This window comes from Vipera berus (assembly GCF_964194415.1).
Source record: "Vipera berus genome assembly, chromosome: 3".
Lineage (NCBI taxonomy): Eukaryota > Metazoa > Chordata > Lepidosauria > Squamata > Viperidae > Vipera > Vipera berus.
In genome coordinates, this window is record NC_138204.1 from 3233973 (window position 1) to 3251504 (window position 17532).

Below are 17532 nucleotides of genomic sequence, written 5' to 3' on the forward strand. Positions count from 1 at the left end.
GGACTAGATGACCTCCAAGGTCCCTTCCAGCTCTGTTATTCTGTATTCCGGCAACCTAGATTAAGCTCGTCCTTCTCTAAGACCAGGAGCGATCGGATTAATCAAGCGCATTAAATTAGAATTGAAATCTTCAATGAGACTAAATGAAATCAATCCACAGATAGTCCTTGATTTACGAACCACAAATTTCTGTGGCTAAGGGAAACAGTTAAGTATATTTTGTCCCATTTTACGACCCTTCTTGCCACAGTGGTGCAGTGAACCAGTGCAGTTGTTAAGTGAGACACATGGCTGTTAAGCGAATCCGGCTTTCTCCATTAACTTTGCTTGTCAGAAGGTCGCAAAATGGGACACCGCGACTGTTGTAAATATGAACCAGTTGCCAAGTTTCTAAGTTTTTTTTAAAAAGATGTTTTATTACTTTTTTTTACATAACCACCTTAAACATCGTGTTGTCTGGGTTTATAATTAAAAAACAATAACAATTAATTTCTATAATTCTATAGTCCACATGATAGCTTTGCTTGATATTCTCTTCTTCCAAAAATGTTCTCTTTTGCCATCCTTGAATTAATACAATTCTTATTATTTGGATAAAAAAATATAGTCATTTTTCTAATATTTGTGCAAATCATAACCACATGGATATAAAGCTTCCTTTCTAGCTGGCCATCTTGATTGCCTTCTCATAGATCCTGTTTAAAATTCTTATTGAAGTTTGTTTTCCCCACAATATTCAAAACATTCTTACTGGTTAAGATTTTCATTACACTTAAGGATTTAAGTCTTTTTCCTCATACAGACCATCGCAACACTTTTACATTTCTCATATCTTGAAAAAATTAAAAGCGTCTAAGTTTTGATCACGTGACCCTGGGGGGTGCTGCAATGGCTCTTAGTGTGAAAAGAGTCATTAAGTCACTTTTTTCAGCGTCGTCGTAACTTTGAACGGTCGCTAAACCAACTTGTAAGTCAAGTACTCCTGTAATATGCAAGTTCCAGAAACCTGGGTGAGAAAGGATTAAAAAAAGGAACACAATCAGAATTTGTAATGAGAAAAACGGGCGGCATCTAAAAAAGTTGGCTGTGGGATGTTTAACCTCTTTATGCAAATCTGGTTTAAACACACCTCGTTAATTTGGTTGTTTTTAATTGAAGGGTTGACCTACAAGCAAACAGGAACATCTGAGCACCCGGGACTTGGGAAAGAAGCTGGATGACTTAAGACGATTTCATCCTTGACGGTGTCCCCTGCGCCTTTGCGGTTGCCAATTGTAGAGACTCGGCCTTCTCCACCATGTCAACCTTGTATCCCTCTCTGGAAGATATGAAGGTTCATCACATGTTGACGGTGAAAACTTCTTTCTTCACATATCTGCAGAAACTACCACTCGGAGTAGGGCAGAATTCAATGCAAGGGACAAAGTGACAGACAGATTCCGTTCTGCCTCTTAAGAGGTGCCAAGTCCAGGTAGTCCTTGACTTATGAACACAACCGGAGCCAGATTTTCCTTTGCTAAGCAAGAAGGTTGTTAAACAAGTCAGGGCTGACGTTACGACCTTTTCCGCCATAGTTGCTGAGTGAATCATTGCAGTTGTTAAGTGAATTGGGCGGCCGATAAGTGGCTTCCTGCATTGACTTTGCTTGTGGTGATCACACAATCATGGGATGCTGCAATTGCTGTAAATACGTGCTGGTTGCCAAGTGCTTGAATTTTGATCTTGTGACTGTGGGGATGTTGTCTTAGTTGTAAGTGTGAGGATCGATCGTAAGTCCCTTTTTTAGTGCTGTTGTAACTTGGAATGGTCACTAAACAAACGGTCGTACGTCGAGGACTAATTGCATTCCTCAACAACTAGAACAAAAAGAATTAATGTTCTAATATTGGTGGTTTCACTTTCAGCAAATGCATGCAGTCTTCAACTTACAGCCATCGGTTTAACGACCATTCAAAGTTACAATGGCACTGTAAAAAGGGACTCATGACCATTGTTCACACTTACAACCGTTGCAGCGTCCCCTATGGTCACGTGATCAAAATCCGCCCGCTTGGCAGCTGACTCACATTTGTGATGTATTTGCATTGTTTCCTGGGGGGTGGAGTGTCGCGTGATTCACTTAACCGCCATGTGGCTAACTTAACAACTGCAGCGATTCACTTAACAACCGTGGGGGGGGGAATTGTAAAACGGGGCAAAACACCCTTAACATTTTCGACAGAAATGTCATGGTCGTAAGTTGAGGACCAGCTCTAGCAAAAAAAAAAAATAACGTTCTAGCTGTTGTTGGTTTCATTTTCAACAAAGATGGCTGATAATCAGAGTTTCAAAAAGGGGCTGAAATGCTGCCCCCTTCCCCATTAGCTGGGTCACCATTAAATATCTTTCCTTTCTCTATCTGATCAATCAATCCTTCCTCAGCCTGAGATTCCAAATCTTGGACTGTTATTCCCATAATTCTCAAGTTCTAAGAACCCCCTTGGCTGGGGATGATGGGAGCTCAGTACAAAGCATCTGGAGAGGCTTCTGTAGGTTTCCAAGGAATTGGGTGGGCAACCTTGGCTTTTTTATGACTCGTGGACTTCAACTCCCAGAATTCCTGAGCCAGCATGGGGGAACTATGGCTCCCTCATGACTTGTAGACTTCAACTCCCAGAATTCCTCAGCCAGCCATACTGAGGAGAAAGAGAGAGGTTTCCAAGCTGAGCCATGCTGGCTCAGGAATTCTGGGAGTTGAAGTCCATGAGTCATAAAGGAGCCAAGGTTGCCTACCCCTGTCCTAGTTGGAAAAAAACCAGGCGAGTGATGGCCTTCTCCTACCAACCCACTGGGAGTGGGAAGTGTTACTCATCGTTGCCAGGAAGAACGTGACGAAATAATTTTAGTCACCTTTCTTGTTCTCCAACTTCTCTCATCTGATAATCTCTAGACTTCAACACCCAGAACCGGATAGTTGAGATCTTGCCAATAGTTGGACGTTTTTTCCTAACATTTAATCAAATGAATGGCTTGCCTCCTCCAGAAGTTGTGCTTGCTCCATCGCTGGAGATTTTCAAGAAGAGACATGATAGCCATTTGTCCAGAATGAGATAGGGTCCCCTGCCTTGAGCAGAGGGTTGGACTAGAAGACCTCCAAGGTCCCTTCCAGCTCTAGGGTTCTAAATCTACCCATCTTAAGGCATGCTGGCTGGGGAATTCTGGGCATCAAAGTCAGAGGGAGACCCAACCTGGAAATATGGAGGACAGTGAACAATTAATCAGTGGAACAGCTTGCCACCAGACGTTGTGGGTGCTCCAGCACTGGAGGTTTTTTAAGAAGAAACTGGACAACCATTTGTCTGCTTTGTTTGAGCAGAGAGTTGGACTAGAAGACCTTCAAGGTCCCTTCCAACTCTGTTATTCTGTGTTCTATGTTCTAAATGTGTGTCTTTCACTCAGTGACACCCTTTCGGGAGCTGTCATTTTTCTTAAGTGGATTTTTCCCCCGCCCCTTCAGAAGCTTTCATCTTTAGATCCTGGTTCATCTTGTTCAATCCATTCCTGGTTCAAAGGAGTCTAAATTTGAGCATCAAACCCCAAAGGTGGTCTGCCTGGAGCAGAATAGAACACTGGGGGGAATCTATCATGATCTGAAGATACAACTTCCAAAATAATATTGGGCCAAGTTGTGGCTGATTCGTATTTTCTGTTTTATTTCTGCTGCAGAAATAGGCAGAATTCATTTTCAAATTTCATTTAATATTAGGGAAAAATGGTTTCTTGATTGTAAGATCTGCCCCACAGTGCAACGATCCATTTCTAGAGTAGTATTTCTCAAAATTGGCAAGTTGAAAGGGTGTAGACTTCAACTCCCAGAAGGTCCTATGATGACCAAGGTGATGACCAACCAGGTATGTCCTTTAGAGGTGAAACTAAGAGATTGTGTCAGAGCATGCACAGTTTTACTGCGCTGAGATAACCTAGGAGTAAACACAGTAAACAGTGATCTATATTAAATGGTGGTTTATTTTAAACTATCTACAATATACATACACATGGTAATACAGCAAACTCCAACACACAGCAGTCACAGCAGGAAACGGATGAGAGAGAGAGAGAGACACTCCAGCAAAAGCTTTCCCTTTTATACTCAGGCTCTTAAAGGGACACAGACCCTGCTGAGTCATTCCTATCATTGCATCATTCACCTTATGTTCCATTACATCATTACATAAGCTGTTTAGTTATTAAATTATTACCCTGACAGATTGTTACTGTCTTCTCTTTCATTTCTTCCATTATAGGCCAAGGACGATGCTGTAGGCCCACAGCCCATGGCCCCAGATCTGGCCCCTACTGCAAGAGAGATGCCAGAGTCACCCAGAACAGATGGTAACGTACTTCAGAACATCATCCAATTCTCTGGGCCATCATTAATACAATCTCTGCTATTGGGAAATCCTTTGAGCTATTTCTTCCATTTCTTTTTCCAGATCCACCAGTTTTGTACCCAGATCTTGCCGATCTCAATGATTACATGGGCCTATCCCTTTCCAGCGAGGAGATCCAAAGGAACCTAGCTCTCATCCCAACAGCCAATATGGTAAGCATTTTTGAACACACAATCTCGGAAGATGGGGAGATTTTGTGCACCTTTCCCCCCCCCACATAGATTCACGTTTACACAGAAAATGATACCCTGTAACCGTAAGCTATGAAGGGGATCTGTGGGAGTCCCAGTAGACAATCCCTTAAATAGGAGCCAGCTGTGTGCTGCAGCTGCCAAAAAAGCCAACACAGTGCTAGGCTGCATCAACAGAGGGATAGAATCAAGAAGTGTTAACACCACTTTACAATGCCTTGGTAAGGCCACACTTGGAATACTGCATCCAGTTTTGGTCACCACGATGTAAAAAAGATGTTGAGACTCTAGAAAGGGTACAGAGAAGAGCAACAAAGATGAACAGGGGATGACTGGAGGCTAAAACATATAAGGAATGGTTGCTGGAATTGGGCATGTCTAGTTTAACGAAGAGAAGGATGAGGGGGGACATGATGGCAGTCTTCCAATCTCTCAGGGGCTGCCCCAAAGAAGAGGGAGTCAAGCTCTTCTCCAAAGCGCCTCAAGGCAGGAAAAGAAGCAACGGATGGAAACTCATCAAGGAAAGAAGCAAACTGGAACTAAGAAGAAATTTCCTAACAATTAGAACAATTAACCAGTGGAACAACCTGCCTCCAGAAGCAGTGAATGCTCCAACACTGGAAGTTTTTAAGAAGAGGCTGGACAGCCATTTGTCTGAAATGGTATAGGGTTTCCTACCTGAGCAAGGGGTTGGACTAAATGACTTCCAAGGTCCCTTCCAACATCATCATCACCATCACCACCACCATCACTATTGTTGTTGTTGTTATTGTTGTTATTGTTATTGTTGTTGTTGTTGTTGTTGTTATTATTATTATTATTATTATTATTATTATTATTATTATTATTATTATTATTATTACTATTATTATTATTATTCCAAGATTAGTCCAGGATCCCACCAACATGTCATGATTCGTACCTGTAGGGACAATGGGATGACACAATTCCCAGCTGCCCAAGTTAGGACATCAATTTTCTAATTTGCTTCGATAATTTGCTTCCTTGAAGTTCTTGATGTTCTTCAGAGCTGTTGGATTGGTTTGGTCCTGCTGGTGGTTAAAGTGTGAGGAGTATAACAGAAAAAAAGAGTTGGAAGGGATCTTGGAGATCTCCTAGACCTAGTCCAATCCTCTGCTCATTTCAGGCAAATGGCTGTCCAGTCTCTTCTTAAAAACCTCCAGTGTTGGAGCTTTCACCACTTCTGGAGGCAGGTGGTTCCACTGGCTAATTGTCCTCACTCTCAGGAAGCTTCTCCTTAGTTCCAGGTTGCTTCTCTCCTTGATGAGTTTCCATCCGTTGCTTCTTGTCCTGCCTTCAGGGGCTTTGGAGAACAGTTTGACTCCCTCTTCTTTGGGGCAGCCCCTCAAATACCGGAAGACTGCTACCATGTCACTCCTAGTCCTTCTTTTCATTATACAACACATACCCAATTCCAGCAACCGTTCTTCATATGTTTTAGCCTCCAATTCCCCTAAGGGTTGATGGGTTCAACCCTAAGGATTGAAGTTTAACTTGGACCTTCACAAACCTCCTTGATCTGCGGAGAAGAATTCTTTCTTTCTGCACTGCTTCTTCGACTTGGCTTTCTTGGCAGGCCGTGGCTCCAACCTCTTCTTCTCAAGGCCCATTGGTGGCTCCAGTGACAGGAAGTGACGCGGGGTTGCGTCGGGCAGAGATCAAACCAGGCTTGCGCGAGATCCACCTTTGCAAAGATGAACGTGGGAAGACAGGGCTGTATCTGAGGAACATCGATAAGGTGAGTTCTGGAAAGGGGGTCCTAAGCAGGGTAAGATCTGGGGAAATCTACAGTTTCTGGACCATCCTGGGACCACCGTCGTTCTCCAGCTGATCTTCTTTGCTGGATCTGGATGTAGGATTGAAATAATAGGACTGACTGGTGTTAGCAATAAACCAGCAATAAAATGCTTCATCCAGTGCTGGGATTCAGCCAATTTGCACCACTTCAGCAGAACTGGGAGCTAATTTTTTGTTGCTGAGGCCCAGAATGGACTTCCGGAAGCGGCATCCACACAGAGAACCGGTTGTTCACATATTTGAATCCCACCACTGGCTTCATCCCTTTGAGGTGATCTAAGGATGGGGGATAATTTAATTGTGACCTGCTGAATTAATCTGGTAGCATTCTTGGTGTTGAATCTATGCTTGGTTTAAGTTTAGGTTTCCTGGCTAAATGCAAGAGAAACACCCTCTGGAGCTTTTTTTATGAGAATAGAATAGAATAGAATAGAATAGAATAGAATAGAATAGAATAGAATAGAATAGAATAGAATAGAATAGAATCATGGAATAGAATAGAACAGAACAGAACAGAATAGAATAGAATAGAATAGAATAGAATCATGGAATAGGATAGAACAGAACAGAATAAGAATAGAGAATAGAGAATAGAGAATAGAGAATAGAGAATAGAGAATGGAATAGAATAGAATAGAATAGAATAGAATCATGGAATAGAATAGAATAGAATAGAACAGAACAGAACAACAGAATAGAATAGAAACATGGAATAGGATAGAATAGAACAGAACAGAACAGAACAGAACAGAACAGAACAGAATAGAATAGAATAAGAATAGAGAATGGAGAATGGAGAATGGAGAATGGAATGGAATAGAATAGAATAGAATAGAATAGAATAGAATAGAATAGAATAGAATAGAATAGAATAGAATAGAATAGAATACAGTAGAATCATGGAATAGAATAGAATAGAACAGAACAGAGTAGAATAGAATAGAATCATGGAATAGGATAGAATAGAATAGAACAGAACAGAATAGAATAGAATAGAATAGAATCATGGAATAGGATAGAATAGAACAGAACAGAACAGAACAGAACAGAATAGAATAGAATAGAATCATGGAATAGGATAGGATAGGATAGGACAGGACAGGACAGGACAGAACAGAACAGAACAGAACAGAACAGAACAGAACAGAATAGAATAGAATCATGGAATAGGATAGGATAGGATAGAATAGGATAGGAAAAAATAGTATAGAATGGAATGGAATGGAGTGGAGTGGAATAGAAGCTGGAAGGGACCTTGGAGGTCTTCTAGTCCAGCCCCCTGCTCTAGCACTGCCTTCTCCCGCAGGGGCTCTTTGTGCAGTTGGTCAAAGCCCATTCTCCAGCATCTCTGGTGGGGCTGCGTTTCGGCGATCAGATCCTCCAGATCGATGGGAAGAACTGCACAGGATGGAATATGGAGAAGGCAAAGCGGGCGCTGAAGAAGGCCTCGCCGGAGAAGATCGTTATGGTGGTCCGTGATAGGTGAGGAATGGGAAGTGGAGACGGTGGTCAGACAGGCCTGTTTTGTGGCCAGGGTGACTATGTTCCTCACCTTTGAGGTTTCACTTCTTGCAATCCCCTGGAGGATGTTGACAAGGTCTCTTCTTAACAGAATGAGAGAGTTGGAAGGGATCTTGGAGGTCTTCCAGTCCCAAAAAAGTAAGGTTCTACATTTAGGTAAGAAAAACCAAATGTACAGGTGTAGTATAGGGGGTACCTTGCTCAATAGTAGTGACTGTGAGAGGGATCTCGGAGTCCTAGTGGACAATCACTTAAATAGGAGCCAGCCATGTGTGGCAGCTGCCAAAAAAGCCAACACAGTGCTAGGCTGCATTAACAGAGGGATAGAATCAAGATCAAGTGAAGTACTAATACCACTTTACAATGCCTTGGTAAGGCCACACCTGGAATACTGCATCCAGTTTTGGTCACCACGATGTAAAAAAGACGTTGAGACTCTGGAAAGAGGGCAGAGAAGAGCAACAAAGATGATCAGGGGACCAGAGGCTAAAACATATAAGGAACGGTTGCTGGAATTGGGGATGTCTAGTTTAACGAAGAGAAGGGTGAGGGGTGACACGATAGCAGTGATCCAATATCTCAGGGGCTGCCACAAAGAAGAGGGAGTCAAGCTGTTCTCCAAAGCACCTGAAGGCAGAACAAGAAGCAACGGATGGAAACTCATCAAGGAGAGAAGCAACCTGGAGCTAAGGAGAAATTTCCTGACAGTTAGAACAATTAACCAGTGGAACAACCTGCCTCAGTGTGAATGCTACTACCTTTCTGGTGTGAATGCTACAACACTGGAAGTTTTTAAGAAGAGACTGGACAGCCATTTATCCAAAATGGTATAGGGCAGGGGTAGGCAACCTCGGCTCTTTTATGACTATGCTGACTCAGGAATTCTGGGAATTGAAGTCCACGAGTCATAAAAGAGCCGAGGTTGCCTACCCTGGTATAGGGTTTCCTCCCTGAGCAGGGGACTGGACTAGATGACCTCCAAGGTCCCTTCCAACTTTATTATTATTATTATTATTATTATTATTATTATTATTATTATTATTATTATTATTATTATTATTATTATTATCATCCCTGCCCAGGCAGGAGACCCTGTACCATTTCAGACAAATGGTTGTCCACTCTTCTTAAAAACCTCCAGCGATGGAGCACGCACAACGTCTGGTAGCAAGCTGTTCCACTGGTTGATTGTCCTCACTGTCAGAAAGTTTCACCTTAGTTCTAGGTTGCTTCTCTCCTTGATTAGTTTCCATCCGTTGTTTCCTCTCCTGCCTTCTGGTGTTTTGGAGAAGAGTTTGACCCTGTCCTCTTTGGCCCAACCTGAGCTAGGTTCTCCTCTGCCCCCGTGTTTGCTAGGCCTTTCCAGCGAACGGTGACCATGCACAAAGACAGCACCGGCCATTTGGGTTTCGTGATCAAGAAGGGCCAGATCACCTCACTGGCCAGAGACAGCTCCGCGGCCCGGAATGGGCTCCTCATCCACCATTACGTCTGTGAAGTGAACGGACAGAACGTCATTGGTCTAAAGGTGAGGAGTGAACAGAGAACAACAGAACAGGACAGAACAGAACAGATTGTAGAATGGAATGGAATGGAATAGAATAGAATAGAATAGAATAGAATGGAATGGAATGGAATGGAATGGAATGGAATGGAATAGAATAGAATAGAATAGAATAATAGTGTGTTATGTTATGTTATGTTATGTTATGTTATGTTATGTTATGTTATGTTATGTTATGTTATGTTATGTTATGTTATGTTATGTTATGTTATGTTATGTTATGTTGTTATGTTATGTTATGTTATGTTATGTTATGTTATGTTATGTTATGTTATGTTATGTTATGTTATGTTATGTTATGGTATGGTATGGTATGGTATGGTATGGTATGGTATGGTATGGTATGGAATGGAATGGAATGGAATGGAATAGAATAGAATTAGAATAGAATAGAATAGAATAGAATAGAATAGAATAGAATAGAATAGAATAGAATAGAATAGAATAGAATAGAATAGAATAGAATAGAATAGAATAGAATAGAATAGAATAGAATAGAATAGAATAGAATAGAATAGAATAGAATAGAATAGAATAGAACAGAGCTGGAAGGGACCTTGGAGGTCTTCTAGTCCAGCCCCCCTGCTCAAGCAGGAGAACCAGTACCATCTCAAAAGAATGGGGCTTGCTCTAGTTAGTATATAAACAGAGACCAAATCTTGCTCCCTTCTAGCACTGATGATGTTATGTAGTTGGGTCATGAAATGTGTGCAAGAAAACAACCAAGCTCAGAGAGCACCAGGGACCCCACAGTCCTCCTCCTCCTCCTCCTCCTCCTCCTCCTCCTCCTCCTCCTCCTCTCCACAGTCTCTTCTAGCACTGATGAAGCTCCCTAGTTGGGTCCTGAACGTTTGCAAGAAAACCACCCAGCTCAGAGAACCCCAAGGTGCCCTCAAAAACTGCTTTGCTCCCTCTTTACAATGAGCCCTAACCTGATTGTACCGTCTCCCTTCTCAAGGACAAGGAGATCACCGAGATTCTCGCAAATGCTGGCAAGGTCATCACCCTCACCATCGTCCCCACCGTGATCTTCGAGCACATGATCAAAAAGTAAGTCTCCGAGGGCTGAACAAGTAGCTCTTGCCGGTGCTGGGAAATTACATCAGGGAATTCTAGTTTCACTTGCACCCTGCACCTTCCCAGTTGCAGATCAGAGCCAGCTTACAGGGCGCTGAGTTCCCAGCATCAAAAACTAGGGCTGAAGTTTATTTATTAAACATCAGCAAATATCCAACATTCAATTGGCAGACGAGGGCAAAGGAAAAAGTCGGGGGAGAGACAGAGATGTGAACAGCAGGCAAGGATTTAGACACTCTACAGGTAGTCCTCAATTTATGACCACAATTGAGTGTGCCTGGCTGAGGAATTCTGGGAGTTAAAGTCCACAAGTCATCAAAGGGCCAAGTTTGAAGTCCCCTGATGTAAGGCAACTTGGTGGAAGTAGAATGGCTAAGCAGAGGTATGTTGAAGGAGGGGTCTCCAACCTTGGCCACCTCACGACTTGTAGACTTCCCAGAATCCCTCAGTCAGCGTGCCTGGCTGAGGAATTCTGGGAGTTGAAGTCCACTCCTCTTAAAGTCTATATCAGGGGTCTTAAACCTTGGCCACCTCATGACTTGTAGACTTCAACTACCAGAATTCCTCTGTCAACGTGCCTGGCTGAAGAATTCTGGGAGTTGAAGTCCACTCCTCTTAAAGTCTATATCAGGGGTCTTCAACCTTGGCCACCTCACGACTTGTGGACTTCAACTACCAGAATTCCTCAGTCAGCATGCCTGGCTGAGGAATTCTGGGAGTTGAAGTCCACAAGACATAAAAAGGCCAAGTTTGAAGACCTTTGAGCTCGGAGTTACAGGTCGTTAAGTGGGTCGACATGTGATTGCATCTGATTTTATTTCGTGACTTTGCTTCCCTTTTGTAAGGCTTTCACGTGGGCTGGTAAAGTCGTCCATGGATCGCTCCATCCCCGATATATAACTTTTTCGCCCTCTTCATTCTACCTCCGGCCTGAGATGCGCGACTGCCTTGAACTGCTCTGGAATTTCCTGGAATGATTCTATGGAGGCTCTTCAGAAGAGGAAAAAAATATGAACAAATATATTGCTTTAATCTTTTGACATGCATTCAAGTTTCTAGGCCTCTGTAAGTTGTCTTACCGTTAATGCCTGCCCCACTCAGAAAAAAGTTCTTCAGTGTTGAAATTGTGGTTTTTGCAGTAGAAAGGGAAGCAGTCAATTTTACAGCTCAGATATGATTTTTTTTGAGAAAATACCATTTCTTCCAGTGGCTACGGCTGGAACAGTCCAAGGTGGTTTAGCCCAGGGGTCTTCAAACGTGGCCCTTTTATGACTTGTGGACTTCAACTCCCAGAATTCTGTGCCTGGCTGAGGAATTCTGGGAGTTGAAGTCCACAAGTCATAAAGGGGCCAAGTTTGAAGACCCCTGGTTTAGAGCAGTGTTTCCCATCCTTTTTAAGGTTGATGGACTTCAACTCCCAGAATTCAATTGCTGGCTGAGGAATTCTGGGAGTTGAAGTCCACAAATCCTAAAAGGGCCAAGTTTGAAGCCTTGTCCACTTTAAGAGGGGTGGATTTCAACTCCCAGAATTCCCCAGCTAGCAAAGCAAAACTGGCTGAGGAATTCTGGGAGTTGAAGTCCACAAGTCATAAAATTAGCCAAGATTGGACCCTCCTGATACGGGGGTCTCCCGCTCAAGCATGAGGTTGGACTAGAAGACCTCCAAGGTCCCTTCCAACTCTGTTATTCTGCATCCTACAATGGAAGCCAACATTTCTTGTTGCTAAACGAGACAGTTAAGTGAGTTTTGCCCCGCTTTATGACCTTTCTTGCCCCGGTTGTTAAGTGAGTCACTGCAGGTGTTTAGTTAGGAACACGGTTGTTAAGTGAATCTGGATTCCCCCTTTGATTTGGCTTGTCAGAAGGTCACAAAATGGGATCATGTGACCTCCAGACACTGCAACGGTCATAAGTACATGTGAGTTGCCAAGTGTCTGACTTTTTTTTCCCCTGAAGTGGTCATAAGTGTGAAAAACGGTCACCGTCGTAAATATAAAGTCAATTGAAAAGTGTCTGAATTTTGATTATGTGACCAGGGGATGCTGAAGTGGTCATAAGTGTGAAAAACGGTCGTAAATCGGTGCTGTTGTAACTTCGAATGTCCGCTAAATGAAGAGTTTTGTCGAGGACTATCTGTGTTTTATTCTTGATTTCCTGAAAGCGTCCCCGTTTGGATTGTCCGTAAAAAGTAGAGGGCTCCAGTGACCCCAAACAATTATTAATTTTTTTTTATTACAGTCACCAAACAGACAAAAGGTTACAGGACAATGGGAATTAAACTCCAAGGGAGAGCACACAGCCGCTCAGTTCTGTATTTAAAAATATATAGACTTTTCTTCATTTTTCTTCTTTCAAATATAGTTAGTTGCACACGTGTTTCCTGGCAGAGCTTTGGATAGCCTGACAAACGTACAGAGACACAGCCACCGCCACATCACACAGGAGGCTGGTTTCCTAGCATAACCAAACACATTTCCCCACCAAACTCCAGTTCCGCCGAGACCTGACAATTCAACAAACACAACAGCCGCCTTTGCCAAGCTGCGGAAGGTCATTTTTGAACCTGGTGCTCGCGTTTGCTTCCCCCCCCCCGAGCCCAGACTCACCCCAGAGGGTCTTTGAAGAGGTTGCTTCAAAGCCAAACCCGAGGCGGTGAGGAGAGGCTGCCGGTTTGCACACTCGGCTGCTGACACGGCTGCTTTAAAGAGCCCCTGGCTGTCGGGTTTGCAAGGTGGCGGACGTAAAGCAAGTCCGCGGCAGGGGAGACTGTGTGCAGCCTCACCCCACCGGGTTAGGAGAGATTCTGGGGTCCTTGAGGAGGAGTTGCTTCAAACTCTAACCCAAGGCTGTGAGGATGGACTGCCAGTTTGCAGGTTGGCTGCCGACACGGCTGTTTTAAAGAGCAAAGGTGACTGGCTGTCCTCGGGACAAACGGTTTGCAAGGTGGCGGACGTAAAGCAGGTCCGGGGGCAGGTGAGACCTTTCTGGAACACTTAGGAGGGCGTACCTCAAGTCTTACAGCCACGAAAGACAAGCCAGCTTTTGAAATAGACCCCCCAAATGTCGCAGAAGGGGGTGCTGCATATGACCTAGTGTCTCCCTCCCCCTTACGCCGAAGGATCTTGAGAAGGTGAATTGTCTGAAACACGTCCTCTTGCTTTCAAATAATTCAGATTTTCTGCGCCTACCAGCAGCCCAGATTTATTACGCTGCTGGAACCAAGGTCCACCTCCGAGGTATATCAATGACAAGGGGGAAGGGGTTCCCCCAGATTTTCCTGTCTGGGGACCCCCAAACCTGGGGCTGTGTTTGCCCTACCGGAGGTCATCAGCAATGCCATTTGGCCAAACTCCAGGGCAAAAGATCCTTCTTCCATCTTTGCTGACCTTACGTCCCACTTGTCGTCTACTACACTTCACCCCCTACCAGAAAGTTCTTTTCATAGCCCACCCCCCCGTCCCCAGTCTCTCTCTTTCTCTACATCCCATCTCAGCCCTTCAGGGAAGTGCCAGTTCTTCTGGCACAATGAAGAGATCCCGGGGCAGGGAAGTTTCACTTTTTCACAGAGTTGGAAGGGACCTTGGAGGTCATCTAGTCCAACCCTCTGCTCAGGCAGGAGTCCCTGTATACCATTACGGGCAAATGGCTGTCCAGTCTTTTCTTAAAAACGTCCAGAGAAGTTGCACCCACAACTTCTGGAAGCAAGTCGTTCCACTGATTGTTCCGTTAGGAAATTTCTCCTTAGTTCTAGGTAGAGCACTGATGAGTGCAGAGAAAAAAAAATGATTAAGGGACTGGAGGCTCAAACATATGAAGAATGGTTGTAGGAATTGGGTATGTCTAGTAGTTTAATGAAGAGAAGGACCAGGGGGAGACATGATAGCAGTCTTCCAGTATCTCAGGGGCTGCCCCAAAGAAGAGGGAGTCAAGCTATTCTCCAAAGCCCCTGAAGGCAGGACAAGAAGCAGCGGGTGGAAACCAATCAAGGCGACAAGCAACCTAGAACGAAGGAGGAATTTCCTGACAGAACAATGAATGGAATAGCTTTCTCCTGTGGTTGCATTGGAAAGAGTCCAGAGAAGAGCAACAAAGATGATCAGGGGACTGGAGGCTAAAACATAGGAAGGACAGTTGCAGGAATTGGGTATGTCTAGTTTAATGAAGAGAAGGGCGAGGGGGGACATGGTAGCAGTCTTCCAGTATCTCAGGGGCTGCCCCAAAGAAGAGGGAGTCAAGCTCTTCTCCAAAGCCTCAGAAGGCAGGAAAAGAAGCAACGGATGGAAACTAGTCAAGGAGAGAAGCAACCTGGAGCTAAGGAGAAACTTCCTGACAGTGAGGACAATTAGCCAGTGGAACTGCCTGCCTCCAGAAGCTGTGAATGCTCCATCAGTGGAGGTTTTCAAGAAGAGACTGGACAATTTGTTTGGAATAACATAAGGACTTTGCTTTGAGCAGGGGTTGGACTAGAGGACCTCCAAGGTCCCTTCCAAGTCTGTCATTCTCTTCTGTTAGTTTAATGAAGAGAAGGACGAGGGGGGACATGATAGCAGCCTTCCAGTATCTCAAGGGCTGCCCCAAAGAAGAGGGAGTCAAGCTATTCTCCAAAGCCTCAGAAGGCAGAACAAGAAGCAACAGATGGAAACTCATCAAGAAGCAACTTAGAACTAAGGAGAAACTTCCTGACAGTTAGAACAATTAACCAGTGGAACAACCTGCCTCCAGAAGTGGTGAATGCTCCAACAGTGGAGGCTTTTAAGAAGAGACTGGACGAACACTTGTCTGGAATTGTATAAGGTCTCCTGCTTCAGCAGTGGGATGGATTGGAAGACCTCCAAGATCCCTGTTATAGGTTGGTTCTCTCCTTAATTACTTTCCATCCATCGGGGCTGCTGCCAGCCTGGATGAAGCTTGGATTGATGGAGAACCCGCCTCCTGGATTGTCCTGGAGAGAGAAGGCTAGCAATGCTCTCTCCTAAGCAAGGACTGGCGCAAGAATCATAGCTTAGGTTAACCTGGCTTATTTGGGAATGGACTGAAGACCGGTGTTTTTGAATCAAGGTGGAGTGTCCACATAATGTCCTCTCCACCGTGTTCAGCGTTCTCCAAGGTGGAGAATGCTGCCAATGGCATCTTAGTGGAGCCCACCCACCCTAGCTCTGTTATAAACCAGGTTCCTGGATGTGCCAACCAAGTTGCTGCTCAGCACAAGAAATTTCCAGAAGCTGTGAATGCTCCAACGCTGGAAGTTTTTAAGAAGAGACTGGGCAGCCATTTGTCTGAAATGGTATAGGGTTTCCTGCCTGAGCGGGGGGTTGGACTAGATGACCTCTAAGGTCCCTTCCAACATCATCATCATCATCATCATCATCATCATCATCATCATCATCATCATTATTATTATTATTATTATTATTATTATTATTATTATTATTATTATTATTATTATTCATCGCACAGTCAGCCAGATGTTCAGACTGGATCTGGCATTTTTGTCTACCTATCGAGTCCTTCCCAAGGACCTGGGATAGGCAGATGTGGATGTTGGATGGTATTACAGATCTCATCGCAGGATGGAAGCAGTTCCTAGTAAGGCTGCCTTTTCAATTGACTAATGGCAAATTTGTCAATGCCGATGATGGTGTTCAAGTGGTGCTCCAGTTGTTTTGGGATTGCACCCAAGGTGCTTATTATTATTATTATTATAAAACTTATTCATAAAACATGAAACTCAGTCAACTGAACACTCAAATTGACTGGCACTAATGGTTGACACGGGCTGCTGCCAGCATCCTAGGGATCAACCAGGTACCTCCTTAAAATGTAAGATGTTCTGAGTAGTGCAGTTTTTTGTAGCTTTGCTGGAGTTATTGCAGGAAGCTGCAATTTCTTGATGTGTTTTGCAAAGTTTTTGGACATAGTTCCCAGTGCCCCGATGACAATGGGTATTCTTATTCTTATTCTTATTCTTATTCTTATTCTTATTCTTATTCTTATTCTTATTCTTATTCTTATTCTTATTCTTATTCTTATTCTTATTCTTATTCTTATTCTTATTCTTATTCTTATTCTTATTCTTATTCTTATTCTTATTCTTATTCTTATTCTTATTACCAAGACATCAACTGTAAGCAGAATTATGCTGATCCAGGCCAGGTTGAGGAAATTTGCTGGTGAATGAGACACAATTTTGTGTACAGGTAATCCTCCACTTACGACCACAAGGGGGCGTAAAATTTCCCTTGATAAACTAGGGGCAGTTCTTCACATGAATGGTGCTGGATTTTACCACAGCTGTTCAGAAAATCGTTGCGGTTGTTAAGCGAGTCACAGGGTTGTTAAGCGAATACAGCTTGCCCCATTGATTTTGTTTGTTGGAAGCCGTCTGGGACGATCGCAGATGGGGATCACACGACCCCAGGATGCCGCGACCGTCGTACATATGAGCCAGTTGCCAAACAGATGAATTTTCATCAGGGGATGCTGTAGGTCAGGGGTAGGCAACCTCGGCTCTTTTATGACGCATGGACTTCAACTCCCAGAATTCCTGAGCCAGCATGGGAGAACTATGGCCCCCTCATGACTCGTGGACTTCAACTCCCAGAATTACTGAGCCAGCATAGGGGAACTATGGCCCCCTCATGACTTGCGGACTTCAACTCCCAGAATTCCTCCCTTTCCCCTCAGCATGGCTGGCTCAGGAATTCTGGGAGTTGAAGTCCACCAGTCACAAAAGAGCCAAGGTTGCCTACCCCTGTTGTAGGTCATGTGTGAAAAAGGGTCTTAAGTGACATTTTTCAGTGCTGTTGTAACTTTGAATGGTCACTAAGCTGTAAGTCAGGGACTACATGTACCATCTCAGTTGTTTGTCCAATCTTTTCTTGACAACCTCCAGTGATGCAGCGCCCACAACTTTGGAGGCAAGCTTCAAAGA

The 17532-nt window shown here is 43.9% G+C and overlaps 1 protein-coding gene and 1 long non-coding RNA gene across 2 annotated transcripts in view; one reads left to right on the forward strand and one right to left on the reverse strand.

Annotated features, from left to right (window-relative positions):
* LOC308665726 overlaps window positions 1–17532 on the reverse strand; it is a 183002-nt gene that overhangs the window by 100519 nt on the left and 64951 nt on the right. The gene's annotated exons all lie outside the window — the stretch shown is intronic.
* SDCBP2 (syndecan binding protein 2) lies at window positions 1227–11546 on the forward strand. Its single transcript, XM_081323885.1, has 8 exons — window positions 1227–1351; window positions 4284–4371; window positions 4473–4582; window positions 6219–6380; window positions 7746–7921; window positions 9317–9488; window positions 10483–10574; window positions 11447–11546. Exons 1-8 carry the CDS (start codon window positions 1298–1300, stop codon window positions 11499–11501), a joined length of 909 nt encoding a protein of 302 aa, XP_081180011.1. The 5' UTR covers window positions 1227–1297; the 3' UTR covers window positions 11502–11546.

Excerpts from the sequence above, each read along its gene's own strand:
- SDCBP2 (XM_081323885.1), top strand. The coding sequence starts at position 1,298 with ATGTCAACCTTGTATCCCTCTCTGGAAGATATGAAGGTTCATCACATG. Across the intron at positions 4,372-4,472 it reads AGAGTCACCCAGAACAGATG|ATCCACCAGTTTTGTACCCA; the intron begins GTAACGTACTTC and ends TTCTTTTTCCAG. Across the intron at positions 9,489-10,482 it reads AGAACGTCATTGGTCTAAAG|GACAAGGAGATCACCGAGAT; the intron begins GTGAGGAGTGAA and ends TCCCTTCTCAAG.